General features: G+C 68.9%; 1 protein-coding gene across 1 annotated transcript; it reads left to right on the top strand.

The window, feature by feature from the left end:
* Nucleotides 1–3,951: 3,951 nt before the first annotated feature.
* On the top strand, nt 3,952–13,070 carry LOC125320910 (nuclear receptor ROR-gamma-like). Its single transcript, XM_048293327.1, has 10 exons — nt 3,952–4,012; nt 4,336–4,421; nt 5,146–5,287; nt 6,141–6,545; nt 8,219–8,352; nt 8,407–8,539; nt 10,004–10,111; nt 10,202–10,312; nt 12,063–12,172; nt 12,810–13,070. The coding sequence occupies exons 1-10, from the start codon at nt 3,952–3,954 to the stop codon at nt 12,969–12,971; spliced, it is 1,452 nt and encodes a 483-aa protein (XP_048149284.1). The 3' UTR covers nt 12,972–13,070.
* The last annotated feature ends 692 nt before the right edge of the window (nt 13,071–13,762 follow it).

The raw sequence follows: 13,762 nt of genomic DNA, 5'->3' as shown, positions 1-13,762 counted from the left end.
CCCCGGGGGTCCCGGTGCCCCCCCACACCCCCCCCCCCCAACCCCCACCCCGGGCCGGATGCGCGGGGCGGCGGCGGCGGCCCCAAAAAACTGGGGCGGGAGGAAAAGGGGGGCGGGGGGGGCTGGAACACGTGCGGGGGGTGTCACGTGTGGGGGGGGTCACACGTGTGGGGGGGGTGTCACGTGTGGGGGGGTCACACGTGTGCGGTGTCACACGTGTGGGGGGGTGTCACACGCGTGTTTGTGTCACACCCCCAGGCGAAGGAGCCGCTGTGGGGGTGTCACGAGTGGGTGAGAGCAGACCCGGGGGGTGGGGGGGGTCCAGGAGCGTGCAAGGGTGTGCACGAGCATCCTGAGTGTGCAAGGGCGTGCACGAGCATCCCTGAGTGTGCAAGGGCATGTATGAGCACTAATGGGTGTGCAAGGGCGTGCGGGAGCATCCCTGAGTGTGCAAGGGCGTGCACGAGCACTAATGGGTGTGCAAGGGTGTGCAGGAGCATCTCTGAGTGTGCAAGGGCATGCGGGAGCATCCCTGACTGTGCAAGGGTGTGCACGGGCATCCCTGAGTGTGCGAGGTCATACACGAGCACTAATGGGTGTGCAAGGGCGTGCACGAGCATCTCTGAGTGTGCAAGGGCATGTATGAGCACTGATGGGTGTGCAAGGGCGTGCACGAGCATCCCTGAGTGTGCAAGGGCATGTATGAGCACTGATGGGTGTGCAAGGGCGTGCACGAGCATCCCTGAGTGTGCAAGGGGCGTGCACGAGCACTAATGGGTGTGCAAGGGTGTGCGGGAGCATCCCTGAGTGTGCAAGGGTGTGCACGAGCATCCCTGAGTGTGCAAGGGCGTGCACGAGCACTAATGGGTGTGCAAGGGTGTGCAGGGAGCATCCCTGAGTGTGCAAGGGCATGCACGAGCACTAATGGGTGTGCAAGGGCGTGCATGAGCATCCCTGAGTGTGCAAGGGCGTGCACGAGCACTAATGGGTGTGCAAGGGCGTGCAGGAGCATCCCTGAGTGTGCAAGGGCGTGCACGAGCACTAATGGGTGTGCAAGGGCGTGCATGAGCATCCCTGAGTGTGCAAGGGCGTGCACGAGCACTAATGGGTGTGCAAGGGCGTGCGGGAGCATCCCTGAGTGTGCGAAGGGCGTGCACGAGCACTAATGGGTGTGCAAGGGTGTGCGGGAGCATCCCTGAGTGTGCAAGGGCGTGCACGTGCACTAATGGGTGTGCAAGGGCGTGCGGGAGCATCTCTGAGTGTGCAAGGGCGTGCACGTGCACTAATGGGTGTGCAAGGGCGTGCGGGAGCATCCCTGAGTGTGCAAGGGCGTGCACGTGCACTAATGGGTGTGCAAGGGCGTGCGGGAGCATCTCTGAGTGTGCAAGGGCGTGCACGAGCACTAATGGGTGTGCAAGGGCGTGCATGAGCATCCCTGAGTGTGCAAGGGCGTGCACGAGCACTAATGGGTGTGCAAGGGCGTGCGGGAGCATCCCTGAGTGTGCAAGGGCGTGCACGTGCACTAATGGGTGTGCAAGGGCGTGCGGGAGCATCCCTGAGTGTGCAAGGGCATGTATGAGCACTAATGGGTGTGCAAGGGCGTGCATGAGCATCCCTGAGTGTGCAAGGGTGTGCACGAGCACTAATGGGTGTGCAAGGGTGTGCGGGAGCATCCCTGAGTGTGCAAGGGTGTGCACGAGCACTAATGGGTGTGCAAGGGTGTGCACGAGCACTAATGGGTGTGCAAGGGTATGCGGGAGCATCCCTGAGTGTGCAAGGGTGTGCACGAGCATCCCTGAGTGTGCAAGGGCGTGCACGAGCACTAATGGGTGTGCAAGGGTGTGCAGGAGCATCCCTGAGTGTGCAAGGGTGTGCACGAGTAGCCCTGAGTGTGCAAGGGCATGTATGAGCACTGGTGGGTGTGCAAGGGCGTGCGGGAGCATCTCTGAGTGTGCAAGGGCGTGCGGGAGCATCCCTGAGCGTGCAAGGGCATGTACGAGCACTGGTGGGTGTGCAAGGGCGTGCATGAGCATCCCTGAGTGTGCAAGGGTGTGCACGAGCATCCCTGAGTGTGCAAGGGCGTGCACGAGCACTAATGGGTGTGCAAGGGTCTTGCCCACTGTGCCAGGGCCGTGCCAGGGCCGTACCAGCACCACACCAGTCCTGGACTGGGATCTCACCAGTGCCGTACTGGGGCCGTGCCAGGCTGTACTGGGAGCTCCCGGTGCCATACTGGGGCTGTACTGGGGCCATACTGGGAGCTGCCGGTGCTGCACTGGGGCCATACTGGGGCTGTACTGAGGCCGTACTGGGGCCATACTGGGAGCTCCCGGTGCCGCACTGGGGCTGTATTGGGGCCGTACTGAGGCCGTACTGGAACTCCCGGTGCTGCACTGTATGGGGCCATACTGGGGCCATACTGGGAACTCCCAGTGCCGTACTGGGGCTGTACTGGGGCCATATGGGGAGCTCCCGGTGCCGCACTGGGGCTGTACTGGGGCCGTACTGGGGCCGTACTGGAACTCCCGGTGCTGCACTGTATGGGGGCCATACTGGAGCTATACTGGGGCTGTACAGGGGCCATACTGGGGCTGTACTGGGGCCATACTGGGAGCTCCCAGTGCCACACTGGGGCTGTACTGGGGCCGTACTGGGAGCTGCCGGTGCTGCACTGTATGGGGCCATACTGGGGCCATACTGGGAACTCCCAGTGCCGTACTGGGGCTGTACTGGGGCCATATGGGGAGCTCCCGGTGCCGCACTGGGGCTGTACTGGGGCCGTACTGGGGCCGTACTGGGAACTCCCGGTGCTGCACTGTATGGGGCCATACTGGAGCTATACTGGGCTGTACAGGGGCCATACTGGGGCTGTACTGGGGCCATACTGGGAGCTCCCAGTGCCACACTGGGGCTGTACTGGGGCCGTACTGGGAGCTGCCGGTGCTGCACTGTATGGGGCCATACTGGGGCCATACTGGGAACTCCCAGTGCCGTACTGGGGCTGTACTGGGGCCATATGGGGAGCTCCCCGGTGCCGCACTGGGGCTGTACTGGGGCCGTACTGGGGCCGTACTGGGAACTCCCGGTGCTGCACTGTATGGGGCCATACTGGGAACTCCCGGTGCCGCACTGGGGCTGTACTGGGGCCGTACTGGGGCCGGGCCCCGCGCGTTTCCTGCCGCGGGGCCGTGTCCCAGTTGTGGCTTTGTGGCTCCGGCAGCCGCCGGCGCAGGGTGAGGGGGGCACCGGGGGCACCGCGGGCACTGCGGGGGGCTCAGGGGGCACCGGGGACTTGGGGGACACTGCGGGGGCTCAGGGGACACTGTGGGGGCACTGGGGGCACCCGGGGACACTGCGGGGGCACTGGGGGCACTGTGGGGACACCGGGGACACTGCGGGGGCACCGGGGGGACTTTGGGGACACCGGGGGCACTGGGGACTTGGGGGACACTGGCGGGGGCTCAGGGGACTTTGGGGACACTGTGGGGGCACCGGGGGGACTTTGGGGACACTGTGGGGGCACCGGGGACACTGCGGGGGCTCAGGGGGCACCAGGGACAGCGAGGACACTGTGGGGGCACCGGGGGGGACTTTGGGGACACTGTGGGGGCACCGGGGGCACCGGGGACACTGCGGGGGGCTCAGGGGACAGCGGGGGCACCGGGGACTTTGGGGACACTGTGGGAGCTCAGGGACATCGGGGCACTGGGGGCACCGGGGACTTTGGGGACACCGCAGGGGCTCAAGGGGGCACCGGGGACACTGTGGGGGCACCGGGGGCACTGCGGGGGCTCAGGGGACACCGGGGGGACACCCCAGCCCAAGGGTGGCACCGGAGCCCACTGGGGACACCTGTGACCAAAGGGGCCACCGGGAGCGGAGGGGACACCGTGGGTGGCACGCAGGTGGCACCGGTGCCACGGGGGGATGTGTGCACCCACGGTGACGTCAATGCGGAGGGGACACGGCACAGCGGCCACGTGGGACCGTGTGGTGACACGGGAGGGCACGGGTGGCACCCGGTCCCACAGGGGACACACGAGCCCGTGGGTGACACAGAAAGGCACGGGTGGCGCCCGGTCCCACGGGTGACACGTGAGCCCACAGGTGGCACCCGGTCCCACGGGTGGCACCCGGTCCCACAGGGGACACACGAGCCCGTGGGTGACATCTGAAGCAGGGCAGAGCACGGGAGGACACGGGTGGTGGCACCGCGGGTCCCACGGGTGCCCGGGGACAGGGACCCCGTGCCAGGTGTCCCGTGGGTCCCACGGGTGCCCGGGGACAGGGACCCCGTGCCAGGTGTCCCGTGCCAGCGTCCCCGTGTCCCCCCAGCCCACATCGAGGTGATTCCCTGCAAGATCTGCGGGGACAAATCCTCCGGGATCCACTACGGGGTCATCACCTGCGAGGGCTGCAAGGTGACGGGGGGGACATTGGGGGGGACATTGGGGGGACATTGGGGGGACATTGGGGGGACATTGGGGGACAGGGGGACATTGGGGACAAGGGGACACGGGGGACATTGGGGAGACATTGGGGGGACATTGGGGACATGGGGACATTGGGACATTGGGGGACATGGGGACATTGGGGACAAGGGGACACGGGGGACATTGGGGAGACATTGGGGGGACATTGGGGACATGGGGACATTGGGACATTGGGGGACAGGGGGACATTGGGGGGACACGGGGGACACGGGGACATTGGGGACATGGGGGGGACATTGGGGGGACATTGGGGACATTGGGGACATGAGGATAAGGGGGGTCATTGGGGACATTGGGGGGACACGGGGGACACGGGGACATTGGGGACATGGGGGGGACATTGGGGACATTGGGGACATGGGGGGACATGGGGGGGACATTGGGGACATTGGGGGGACACGGGGGACACGGGGACATTGGGGACATGGGGGGACATTGGGAGGACATGGGGACAAGGGCGGAAACGGGGGACACGGGGATCTGGGCACACGGTGCGACCTCGGGGGTACCGTGAGGTGCCGCGGGTGCCAGGGCGGTGGCACACGGGTGACACGGTGCCACACGGGTGCCAGGACGGTGCCACACGGGTGCCAGGACGGTGCCACACGGGTGCCAGAGCGGTGGCACACGGGTGACACGGTGGCACCCGCAGGGCTTTTTCCGGCGCAGCGAGCGGCGCGGGCCGAGCCTGGCGTGCAGCCGCGGGCAGCGCTGCGACATCGACCGCGCCACCCGCACCCGCTGCCAGCACTGCCGCCTGCAGAAGTGCCTGCGCCTCGGCATGTCCCGCGACGGTGCGTGCGACAGCGGGCACCGAGCCGGGGGACAGCGGGCACCGAGCCTGGGGACAGCTGTACCCATAGGGACAGCGGGCACCGAGCCGGGGGACAGCGGGCACCGAGCCTGGGGACAGCTGTACCCATAGGGACAGCGGGCACCGAGCCGGGGGACAGCGGGCACCGAGCCTGGGGACAGCTGTACCTATGGGGACACTGCTCTCTGCTCCTGGGGACACCACCCTGTGCCCCTGGGGACAGCTGTACCCATGGGGACAGCGGGCACCGAGCCTGGGGACACCGGGCACCGAGCCTGGGGACAGCGGGCACCGAGCCTGGGGACAGCTGTACCCATGGGGACAGCGGGCACCGAGCCTGGGGACACCGGGGACTGAGCCTGGGGACACCGGGGACCGAGCCGGGGGACACCGGGCTGTGCCCCTGGGGACATCTGTACCCATGGGGACACCCGGGACTGAGCCTGGCGACAGCTGTACCCGTGGGGACACTGCCCTGTGCCCCTGGGGACATCTGTACCCATGGGGACATCGCCCTGTGCACCCGGGGACAGCTGTACCCATGGGGACACCCGGGACTGAGCTTGGGGACAGCGGGGGCTGAGCCTGGGGACAGCGGGCACCGAGCCTGGGGACAGCGGGCCGTGCCCCTGGGGACAGCTGTACCCATGGGGACACCAAGGACCGAGCCTGGGGACAGCTGTACCCATGGGGACATCGCCCTGTGCCCCTGGGGACATCTGTGCCCTGCCCGGCGACACCTGTGGCCACCCTGGCGACACCTGTGGCCAGCCGGGCAGTGTCGCGGCTCGGTGACAGCGCCGCGTCCCCCGCTGTCCCCTCTGTCTCCGCAGCCGTCAAGTTCGGCCGCATGTCCAAGAAGCAGCGGGACCGGCTCCAGGCCGAGGTGCTGGAACAGCTGGGAAGGAAAAATGGGGAAAATGGGGAAAATCGGGAAGAGCCGGAGCGGCGGGAACAGCAGGAACCACGGGAAAACTGGGAAAAACGGGAAAAACGGGAAGAATGGGAAAACCGCGAGCAGCGCGAACGGGAACGGGCGGCTCAGGGGCCACCGGAGCCCTCCCCGGCCGGGCGCTGTCCCCCGATGTCCCCCGGTGTCCCCGCGGCGCGTCCCAGCGGGGCGTGGCCCGCGGAGGAGGCGACAAAGCGGGGACAGGACGGGGACAGGGCGGCGACAGCGCCGTCCCCTCATCCCGGTACCGGCGGCGTCCCGGAGTCACCGGCGGGCCTGGAGATCGGTGAGTGCGCAGTGGCCGCGGGCGACTGGCACCCCCGGGGCCGGCGGTGTCACCCGCGGGGCCGGCGGTGTCACCCCCGGGGCTGGCAGTGTCACCCGAGGGGCCGGCGGTGTCACCTGCGGGGGCGGGGCGCGGCGGGACAGGGCGCTGGCAGGTGTGGGTGGTGGCAGCTCCGGATGTCACCTGTGGGTGCTCCGTGGTGGTGGCACCTGGCTCTGTCACCGATGGTGGTGGCACCTGGCTCTGTCACCTGTGGGTGGTGACACCCGCCTCTCCCACCCACGGATGCTCCAGGCTGGTGGCCCCAGAGTGTCCTCGTGTCCCACTGTGCCACCTCTGTGTGTCCCCAGAGTGTCCTCGTATCCTACCGTGCCACCTCTGTGTGTCCCCAGTGTCCTCCTGTCCCACCGTGCCACCTCTGTCCCCAGTGTCCTCCTGTCCCACCGTGCCACTTCTGTGTGTCCCCAGAGCTCCTGACCCAGAGTGTCCTCCTGTCCCACCGTGCCACCTCTGTGTGTCCCCAGTGTCCTCCTGTCCCACCGTGCCACATCTGTGCCCAGAGTGTCCTCCTGTCCCACCGTGCCACATCTGTGTGTCCCCAGAGCTCCTGACCCAGAGCGTCCTCCTGTCCCACCGTGCCACCTCTGTCCCCAGAGTGTCCTCGTGTCCCACCGTGCCACCTCTGTGTGTCCCCAGAGTGTCCTCCTGCCCCACCGTGCTACCTCTGTGTGTCCCCAGAGCTCCTCACCCACTGTCCCCTCCTGTCCCACCGTGCCACCTCTGTGTGTCCCCAGAGCTCCTGACCCAGAGTGTCCTCCTGTCCCACCGTGCCACCTCTGTGTGTCCCCAGTGTCCTCCTGTCCCACCGTGCCACATCTGTGTGTCCCCAGAGCTCCTCACCCACTGTCCCCTCCTGTCCCACCGTGCCACCTCTGTGTGTCCCCAGTGTCCTGTCCCACCGTGCCACCTCTGTGTCCCCAGAGTGTCCTCAAGTCCCACCATGCCACCTCTGTGTGTCCCCACTGTCCCCTCCTGTCCCACCGTGCCACCTCTGTGTCCCCAGAGTGTCCTCCTGTCCCACCGTGCCACCTCTGTGTCCCCAGAGCTCCTCACCCACTGTCCCCTCCTGTCCCACCGTGCCACCTCTGTGTGTCCCCAGAGTGTCCTCATGTCCCACCGTGCCACCTCTGTGTGTCCCCAGAGCTCCTGACCCAGAGTGTCCTCCTGTCCCACCGTGCCACCTCTGTGTCCCCAGTGTCCTCCTGTCCCACCGTGCCACATCTGTGCCCAGAGTGTCCTCCTGTCCCACCGTGCCACCTCTGTGTGTCCCCAGAGCTCCTGACCCAGAGCGTCCTCCTGTCCCACCGTGCCACCTCTGTGTGTCCCCAGTGTCCTCCTGTCCCACCGTGCCACATCTGTGTGTCCCCAGAGCTCCTCACCCACTGTCCCCTCCTGTCCCACCGTGCCACATCTGTGTGTCCCCAGAGCTCCTGACCCAGAGTGTCCTCCTGTCCCACCGTGCCACCTCTGTGTCCCCAGTGTCCTCCTGTCCCACCGTGCCACATCTGTGCCCAGAGTGTCCTCCTGTCCCACCGTGCCACCTCTGTGTGTCCCCAGAGCTCCTGACCCAGAGCGTCCTCCTGTCCCACCGTGCCACCTCTGTGTGTCCCCAGAGCTCCTGACCCAGAGCGTCCTCCTGTCCCACCGTGCCACCTGCCACCCCCCGCGCCGAGGAGCTGCAGGGCCGCCGCTGGGACAGCTTCACCCGCGAGGAGATCTGCGCCTACCAGAGCCAGGTGAGGGCCGGGCAGGGGACACGGCTGTCCCCAAGGGTGCCAGGGGGTGACGGCCGCTCCCGTAGCCCACGGCGGAGATGTGGCAGCGCTGCGCCCGCCGTGTCACCGAGGCCATCGAGCGCGTGGTGGAGTTCGCCAAGCGCCTGCGCGGCTTCCTGGAGCTCAGCCAGCACGACCAGATCGTCCTGCTCAAGGCGGGTACGCGGCCACCGCGTCCCCGTGTCATTGTCACCACCCCAGGGACACCCCGGCCCCTTTGTCACCACCCCAGGGACACCCCGGCCCTTTGTCACCGCCCTGGGGACAGCTCATTGCCTTCTCCCCGGACCTGTGGCCATCCCATCCCCTTGTCCCGAGTCCCAGGGACACCCCGTCCCCTTGTCACCACCCCAAGGACACCCTGGCCCCTTGTCCCCAGCCCTAGGGCACCCTGTCCCCTTGTCCCGAGTCCCAGGGACACCTTGTCCCCTTGTCCCCAGCTCTAGGGCACCCTGTCCCCTTGTCCTCACCCCAGGGACACCCTGGCCCCTTGTCCCCAGCCCTAGAGCACCCTGTCCCCTTGTCCCCAGCTCCAGGGCACCCTGTCCCCTTGTCCCCGGTCCCAGGGACACCTCGTCCCCTTGTCCCCAGCTCTAGGGCACCCTGTCCCCTGTCACCACCCCAGGGACACCCCGGCCCCTTTGTCACCACCCCAGGGACACCCCGGCCCTTTGTCACCGCCCTGGGGACAGCTCGTTGCCTTCTCCCCGGACCTGTGGCCATCCCATCCCCTTGTCCCCAGTCCCAGGGACACCCTGGCCCCTTGTCCCGAGTCCCAGGGACACCCTGTCCCCTTGTCACCACCCCAGGGACACCCTGTCCCCTTGTCCCCAGCTCTAGGGCACCCTGTCCCCTGTCACCACCCCAGGGACACCCCGGCCCTTTGTCACCGCCCTGGGGACAGCTCGTTGCCTTCTCCCCGGACCTGTGGCCATCCCATCCCCTTGTCCCCAGCTCTAGGGCACCCTGTCCCCTTGTCTCCAGTCCCAGGGACACCCTGTCCCCTTGTGACATTGTCCCCAGCCCAGGGCACCCTGTCCCCTTGTCCCCAGCCCCAGGGCTACCCCGTCTCCTTGCCGCCAGCTCTGGGGCCACCCTGTCCCCTTGTCCCCACCCCAGGGACACCCTGGCCCCTTGTCCCCAGCTCTAGGGCACCCTGTCCCCTTGTCACCACCCCAGGGACACCCTGGCCCCTTGTCCCCAGTCCTAGGGCACCCTGTCCCCTTGTCCCCACCCCAGGGACACCCTGTCCCCTTGTCGCCTGCCCCAGGGCTACCCCGTCTCCTTGCCGCCAGCTCTGGGGCCACCCTGTCCCCTTGTGACAGTCCCAGGGATCCCACGGGGAGGTGACAACGCCCAAAGTCCCCTCCATCCTCCCTGGCGAGGTGACAATCCCACCGTCCTGGGGGAGGTGACAACCCCCAAAGTCCCCTCCATCCTCCCTGGCGAGGTGACAATCCCGTGGTCCCACGGGGAGGTGACAACCCCTAAAGTCCCCTCCATCCTCCCTGGCGAGTTGACACCACCCCGGGCCACCACGGCGGGGTCCCCGGCCCATCCCCTCGGGCCGGTGGCGGTGTCCCCGGTGCCAGCAGCGCTGTCACCACCCCGGGGGTGACACAGGTGCCATGGAGGTTGTCCTGGTCCGGATGTGTCGCACCTTCGACGCCGCCACCCGCTCCGTCCTCTTCGAGGGCAAACTCGCGGGGCCCGAGCTCTTCCGCTCGCTGGGTGAGGCCGGCGACACCGGAGGAGGGACACGCGTGGGGGGGCGGGTGGGGACAGCCGCGGGGACAGGCGGTGACACGGGGCTGTCCCCAGGGTGCCCCGAGCTCGTCGCGTCCATCTTCGACCTGGCGCAGAGCCTGAGCGCGCTGCGCTGCTCCGAGAGCGAGCTGGCGCTGCTCAGCGCCCTGGTGCTCGTCAACGCCGGTCAGCGACCCCTCCGTGTCCCCTCCGTGTCCCCTCGGGGTCCCCTCCGTGTCCCCTCGGGGTCCCCTCGGGGTCCTCTCAGCGTCTCCGCCCCTCTGTCCCACCCCGTGTCCCCGCCGTGTCCCCTCGGGGTCCCCTCGGTGTCCTCTCAGCGTCCCCTCCGTGTCCCCTCGGGGTCCCCTCGGTGTCCCCCCGTGTCCCCCCGTGTCCCCACCATGTCCCCTCCGTGTCCCCGCCGTGTCCCCTCGGGGTCCTCTCAGCGTCCCCGCCCCCCTGTCCCACCCCGTGTCCCCTCGGTGTCCCCGCCGTGTCCCCTCCGTGTCCCCTCGGGGTCCTCTCAGCGTCTCCGCCCCTCTGTCCCACCCTGTGTCCCCGCCGTGTCCCCTCGGGGTCCCCGCCGTGTCCCATCTGTGTCCCCTCCGTGTCCCCGCCGTGTCCCTTCGGGGTCCCCTCGATGTCCCCTCCATGTCCCCTCCGTGTCCCCTCCGCGTCCCCGCCGTGTCCCCTCGGGGTCCCCGCCGTGTCCCCTCCGTGTCCCCTCGGGGTCCTCTCAGCGTCCCCTCGGTGTCCCCGCCGTGTCCCCTCGGGGTCTCCTCCGTGTCCCCTCAGCGTCCCCGCCCCTCTGTCCCACCCCGTGTCCCCCCCGTGTCCCCGCCGTGTCCCCTCCATGTCCCCTCCGTGTCCCCTCCGTGTCCCCTCCGTGTCCCCTCGGGGTCCCCTCAGCGTCCCCGCCCCCCTGTCCCACCCCGTGTCCCCAGCCCGGCTCCCCAGGGAGGGTTTGTCCCAAATCCGCGGGGTTTGTCCTAAAGCGGGATGGAAGGGGGGGGGAAAGGAGGGGGGCGTGTCCCCAAGGTGTCCCCCAGACTGTCCCCGAAGTATCCCCCACGCTGTCCCCAAGGTGTCCCCAAGGTGTCCCCACCCTGTCGCTTGTCCCGCTCTCTGTCCCAGATAGTTCCTGTCCCCAGCCCTGTCCCTGTCCCCAACCCTGTCCCTGTCCCGTGTCCCTGTCCCCACACCCGTGTCCCTGTCCCCACACCCGTGTCCGTGTCCCTGTCCGTGTCCCTGTCCCCATACCCGTGTCCCTGTCCGTGTCCCTGTCCCCACACCCGTGTCCGTGTCCGTGTCCGTGTCCGTGTCCCTGTCCCCACACCCGTGTCCGTGTCCCTGTCCGTGTCCATGTCCCCACACCCGTGTCCATGTCCCCACACCCGTGTCCCTGTCCCCATACCCGTGTCCCTGTCCATGTCCGCGTCCCACACCCGTGTCCGTGTCCCTGTCCCGTGTCCCTGTCCCGTGTCCCTGTCCGTGTCCATGTCCCCACACCCGTGTCCGTGTCCCCACACCCGTGTCCGTGTCCGTGTCCATGTCCGTGTCCCCACACCCGTGTCCCTGTCCCCAACCCTGTCCCGTGTCCGTGTCCGTGTCCCCACACCCGTGTCCCTGTCCCTGTCCCTGTCCCTGTCCCCACACCCGTGTCCCTGTCCCCACACCCGTGTCCGTGTCCCTGTCCGTGTCCCTGTCCCCATACCCGTGTCCGTGTCCGTGTCCCTGTCCCCACACCCGTGTCCGTGTCCGTGTCCGTGTCCGTGTCCCCACACCCGTGTCCGTGTCCCGTGTCCGTGTCCATGTCCGTGTCCCCACACCCGTGTCCGTGTCCGTGTCCGTGTCCGTGTCCGTGTCCCCACACCCGTGTCCCTGTCCCGTGTCCGTGTCCATGTCCGTGTCCCCACACCCGTGTCCGTGTCCCCAGGCCGCCCGTGCCTGCAGGACCGCCCGCGGGTGGCCCGGCTCCAGGGACATTTGGACGTCGCTTTCCGGCTCCTGCTGCACCGGACCCGCCGCGAGGGGCTCCTGGCCAGGGTGGGGACACCGCGGGGACACCGCGGGGACACGCGTGGGGCTGCGGGAGCAAAGGGGGAAGGGCGCGAGGGGGGCAGCGTGGGGGGTGTGGGACATTGAGGGGGACAGGGTGGGGGTCCGTGGGCAGGGGGTGACGCTGGCTTGGGTGTGCCACGCGTGTCCCCCTCCCCGCGCGTGTCCCCGTGGGTGACAGCCGTGTCCCCGTGGGTGACAGTCGTGTCTGGGGGGTGACAGCCGTGTCCCCGCGTGTCCCCGTGGGTGACAGCCGTGTCCCCGTGGGTGACTGCCGTGTCCCCGCGTGTCCCCGTGGGTGACTGCCGTGTCCCCGCGTGTCCCAGTGGGTGACGGCCGTGTCCCCGTGGGTGACAGCCGTGCCCCCGCTCGTGTCCGGGGGGTGACAGCTGTGTCCCCGCGTGTCCCAGTGGGTGACGGCCGTGTCCCCGTGGGTGACAGCTGTGTCCCCGTGGGTGACAGCCGTGTCCCCGCGTGTCCCGGGGGGTGACAGCCGTGTCGCCGTGGGTGACAGCCGTGTCCCCGCGTGTCCCGGGGGGTGACAGCCGTGTCCCCGTGGGTGACAGCCGTGTCCCCGCCCGTGCCCGGGGGGTGACAGCCGTGTCCCCACGCGTGTCCCCCCCAGCTGCCCACCCCGGGCCGGCTCCGCGCTCTCTGCTCGCAGCACCTGGAGCAGGTCCAGGCTTTCCGCCGCCTCCACCCCGGCGGAATCTCGGCCGCCTTCCCCCCGCTCTACCGGGAGCTCTTCGCCCCCGACCCCGCCGATCCCCCCGCGGGGACCCGCTGAGCGCGACCTCGGGACCGCCGGGATCACCGGGATCACCGGGACCGCCGGGACCAGCCCTGATCCCGCTGAGCGCGACCCTGGGATCGCCGGGATCACCGGGACCAGCCCTGATCCCGATGAGCCCGACCCCGGGACCGCCGGGACCAGCGGGACCAGCGGGATCACCGGGACCGCCGGGACCAGCCCTGATCCCGCTGAGCCCGACCCCGGGACCGCCGGGACCACCGGGACCACCGGGACCAGCCCTGAACCTGCTGAGCGCGATCCCGGGACCGCCGGGACCACCGGGATCACCGGGACCAACCCTGACCCCGCTGAGCGCGACCCCGGGACCGCCGGGACCACCGGACCACCGGGACCACCGGGACCGCCCCTGTACCTGGCGACACCTGGGGCTACTCCCACCGAGGCACCTGCCGGGAATGCGGCACCTTCCGGGAATCCGGTACCCACCGGGTCACCCGGCGAAGCTCTGTCCCCCGTGGGTGCCCTGTCACCTGTGGGTGCCCATTGTCCCTGTCACCCGTGGGCGCTGCCCGGGCTGTCCCACGGCCACGGCCCCCCCCACGGGGTGCCGGGGGGTCAGTGGCGGAGTGGCCGCGGGGCGTTTGAGCGGAATAAAGGCGATTTTGGGGACCGCGTGTCCGTGGGCTGCGTCACGGGGGACACGCGGGGACACCGGGAGCGACGCTAAAGCCCCGCCCCGCCCAGCGCTCCGAGCCGCTATAGGTTCTCGTGCCTGTCACTCAAACGTGGAGGCGGGCCCCAACCGGCTTTCCGCTCTCTGATTG

This window comes from Corvus hawaiiensis, unplaced genomic scaffold (genome assembly GCF_020740725.1).
Source record: "Corvus hawaiiensis isolate bCorHaw1 unplaced genomic scaffold, bCorHaw1.pri.cur scaffold_287_ctg1, whole genome shotgun sequence".
Taxonomy (NCBI): Eukaryota; Metazoa; Chordata; class Aves; order Passeriformes; family Corvidae; genus Corvus; species Corvus hawaiiensis.
This window is presented reverse-complemented; position numbering and strand designations above follow the sequence as displayed.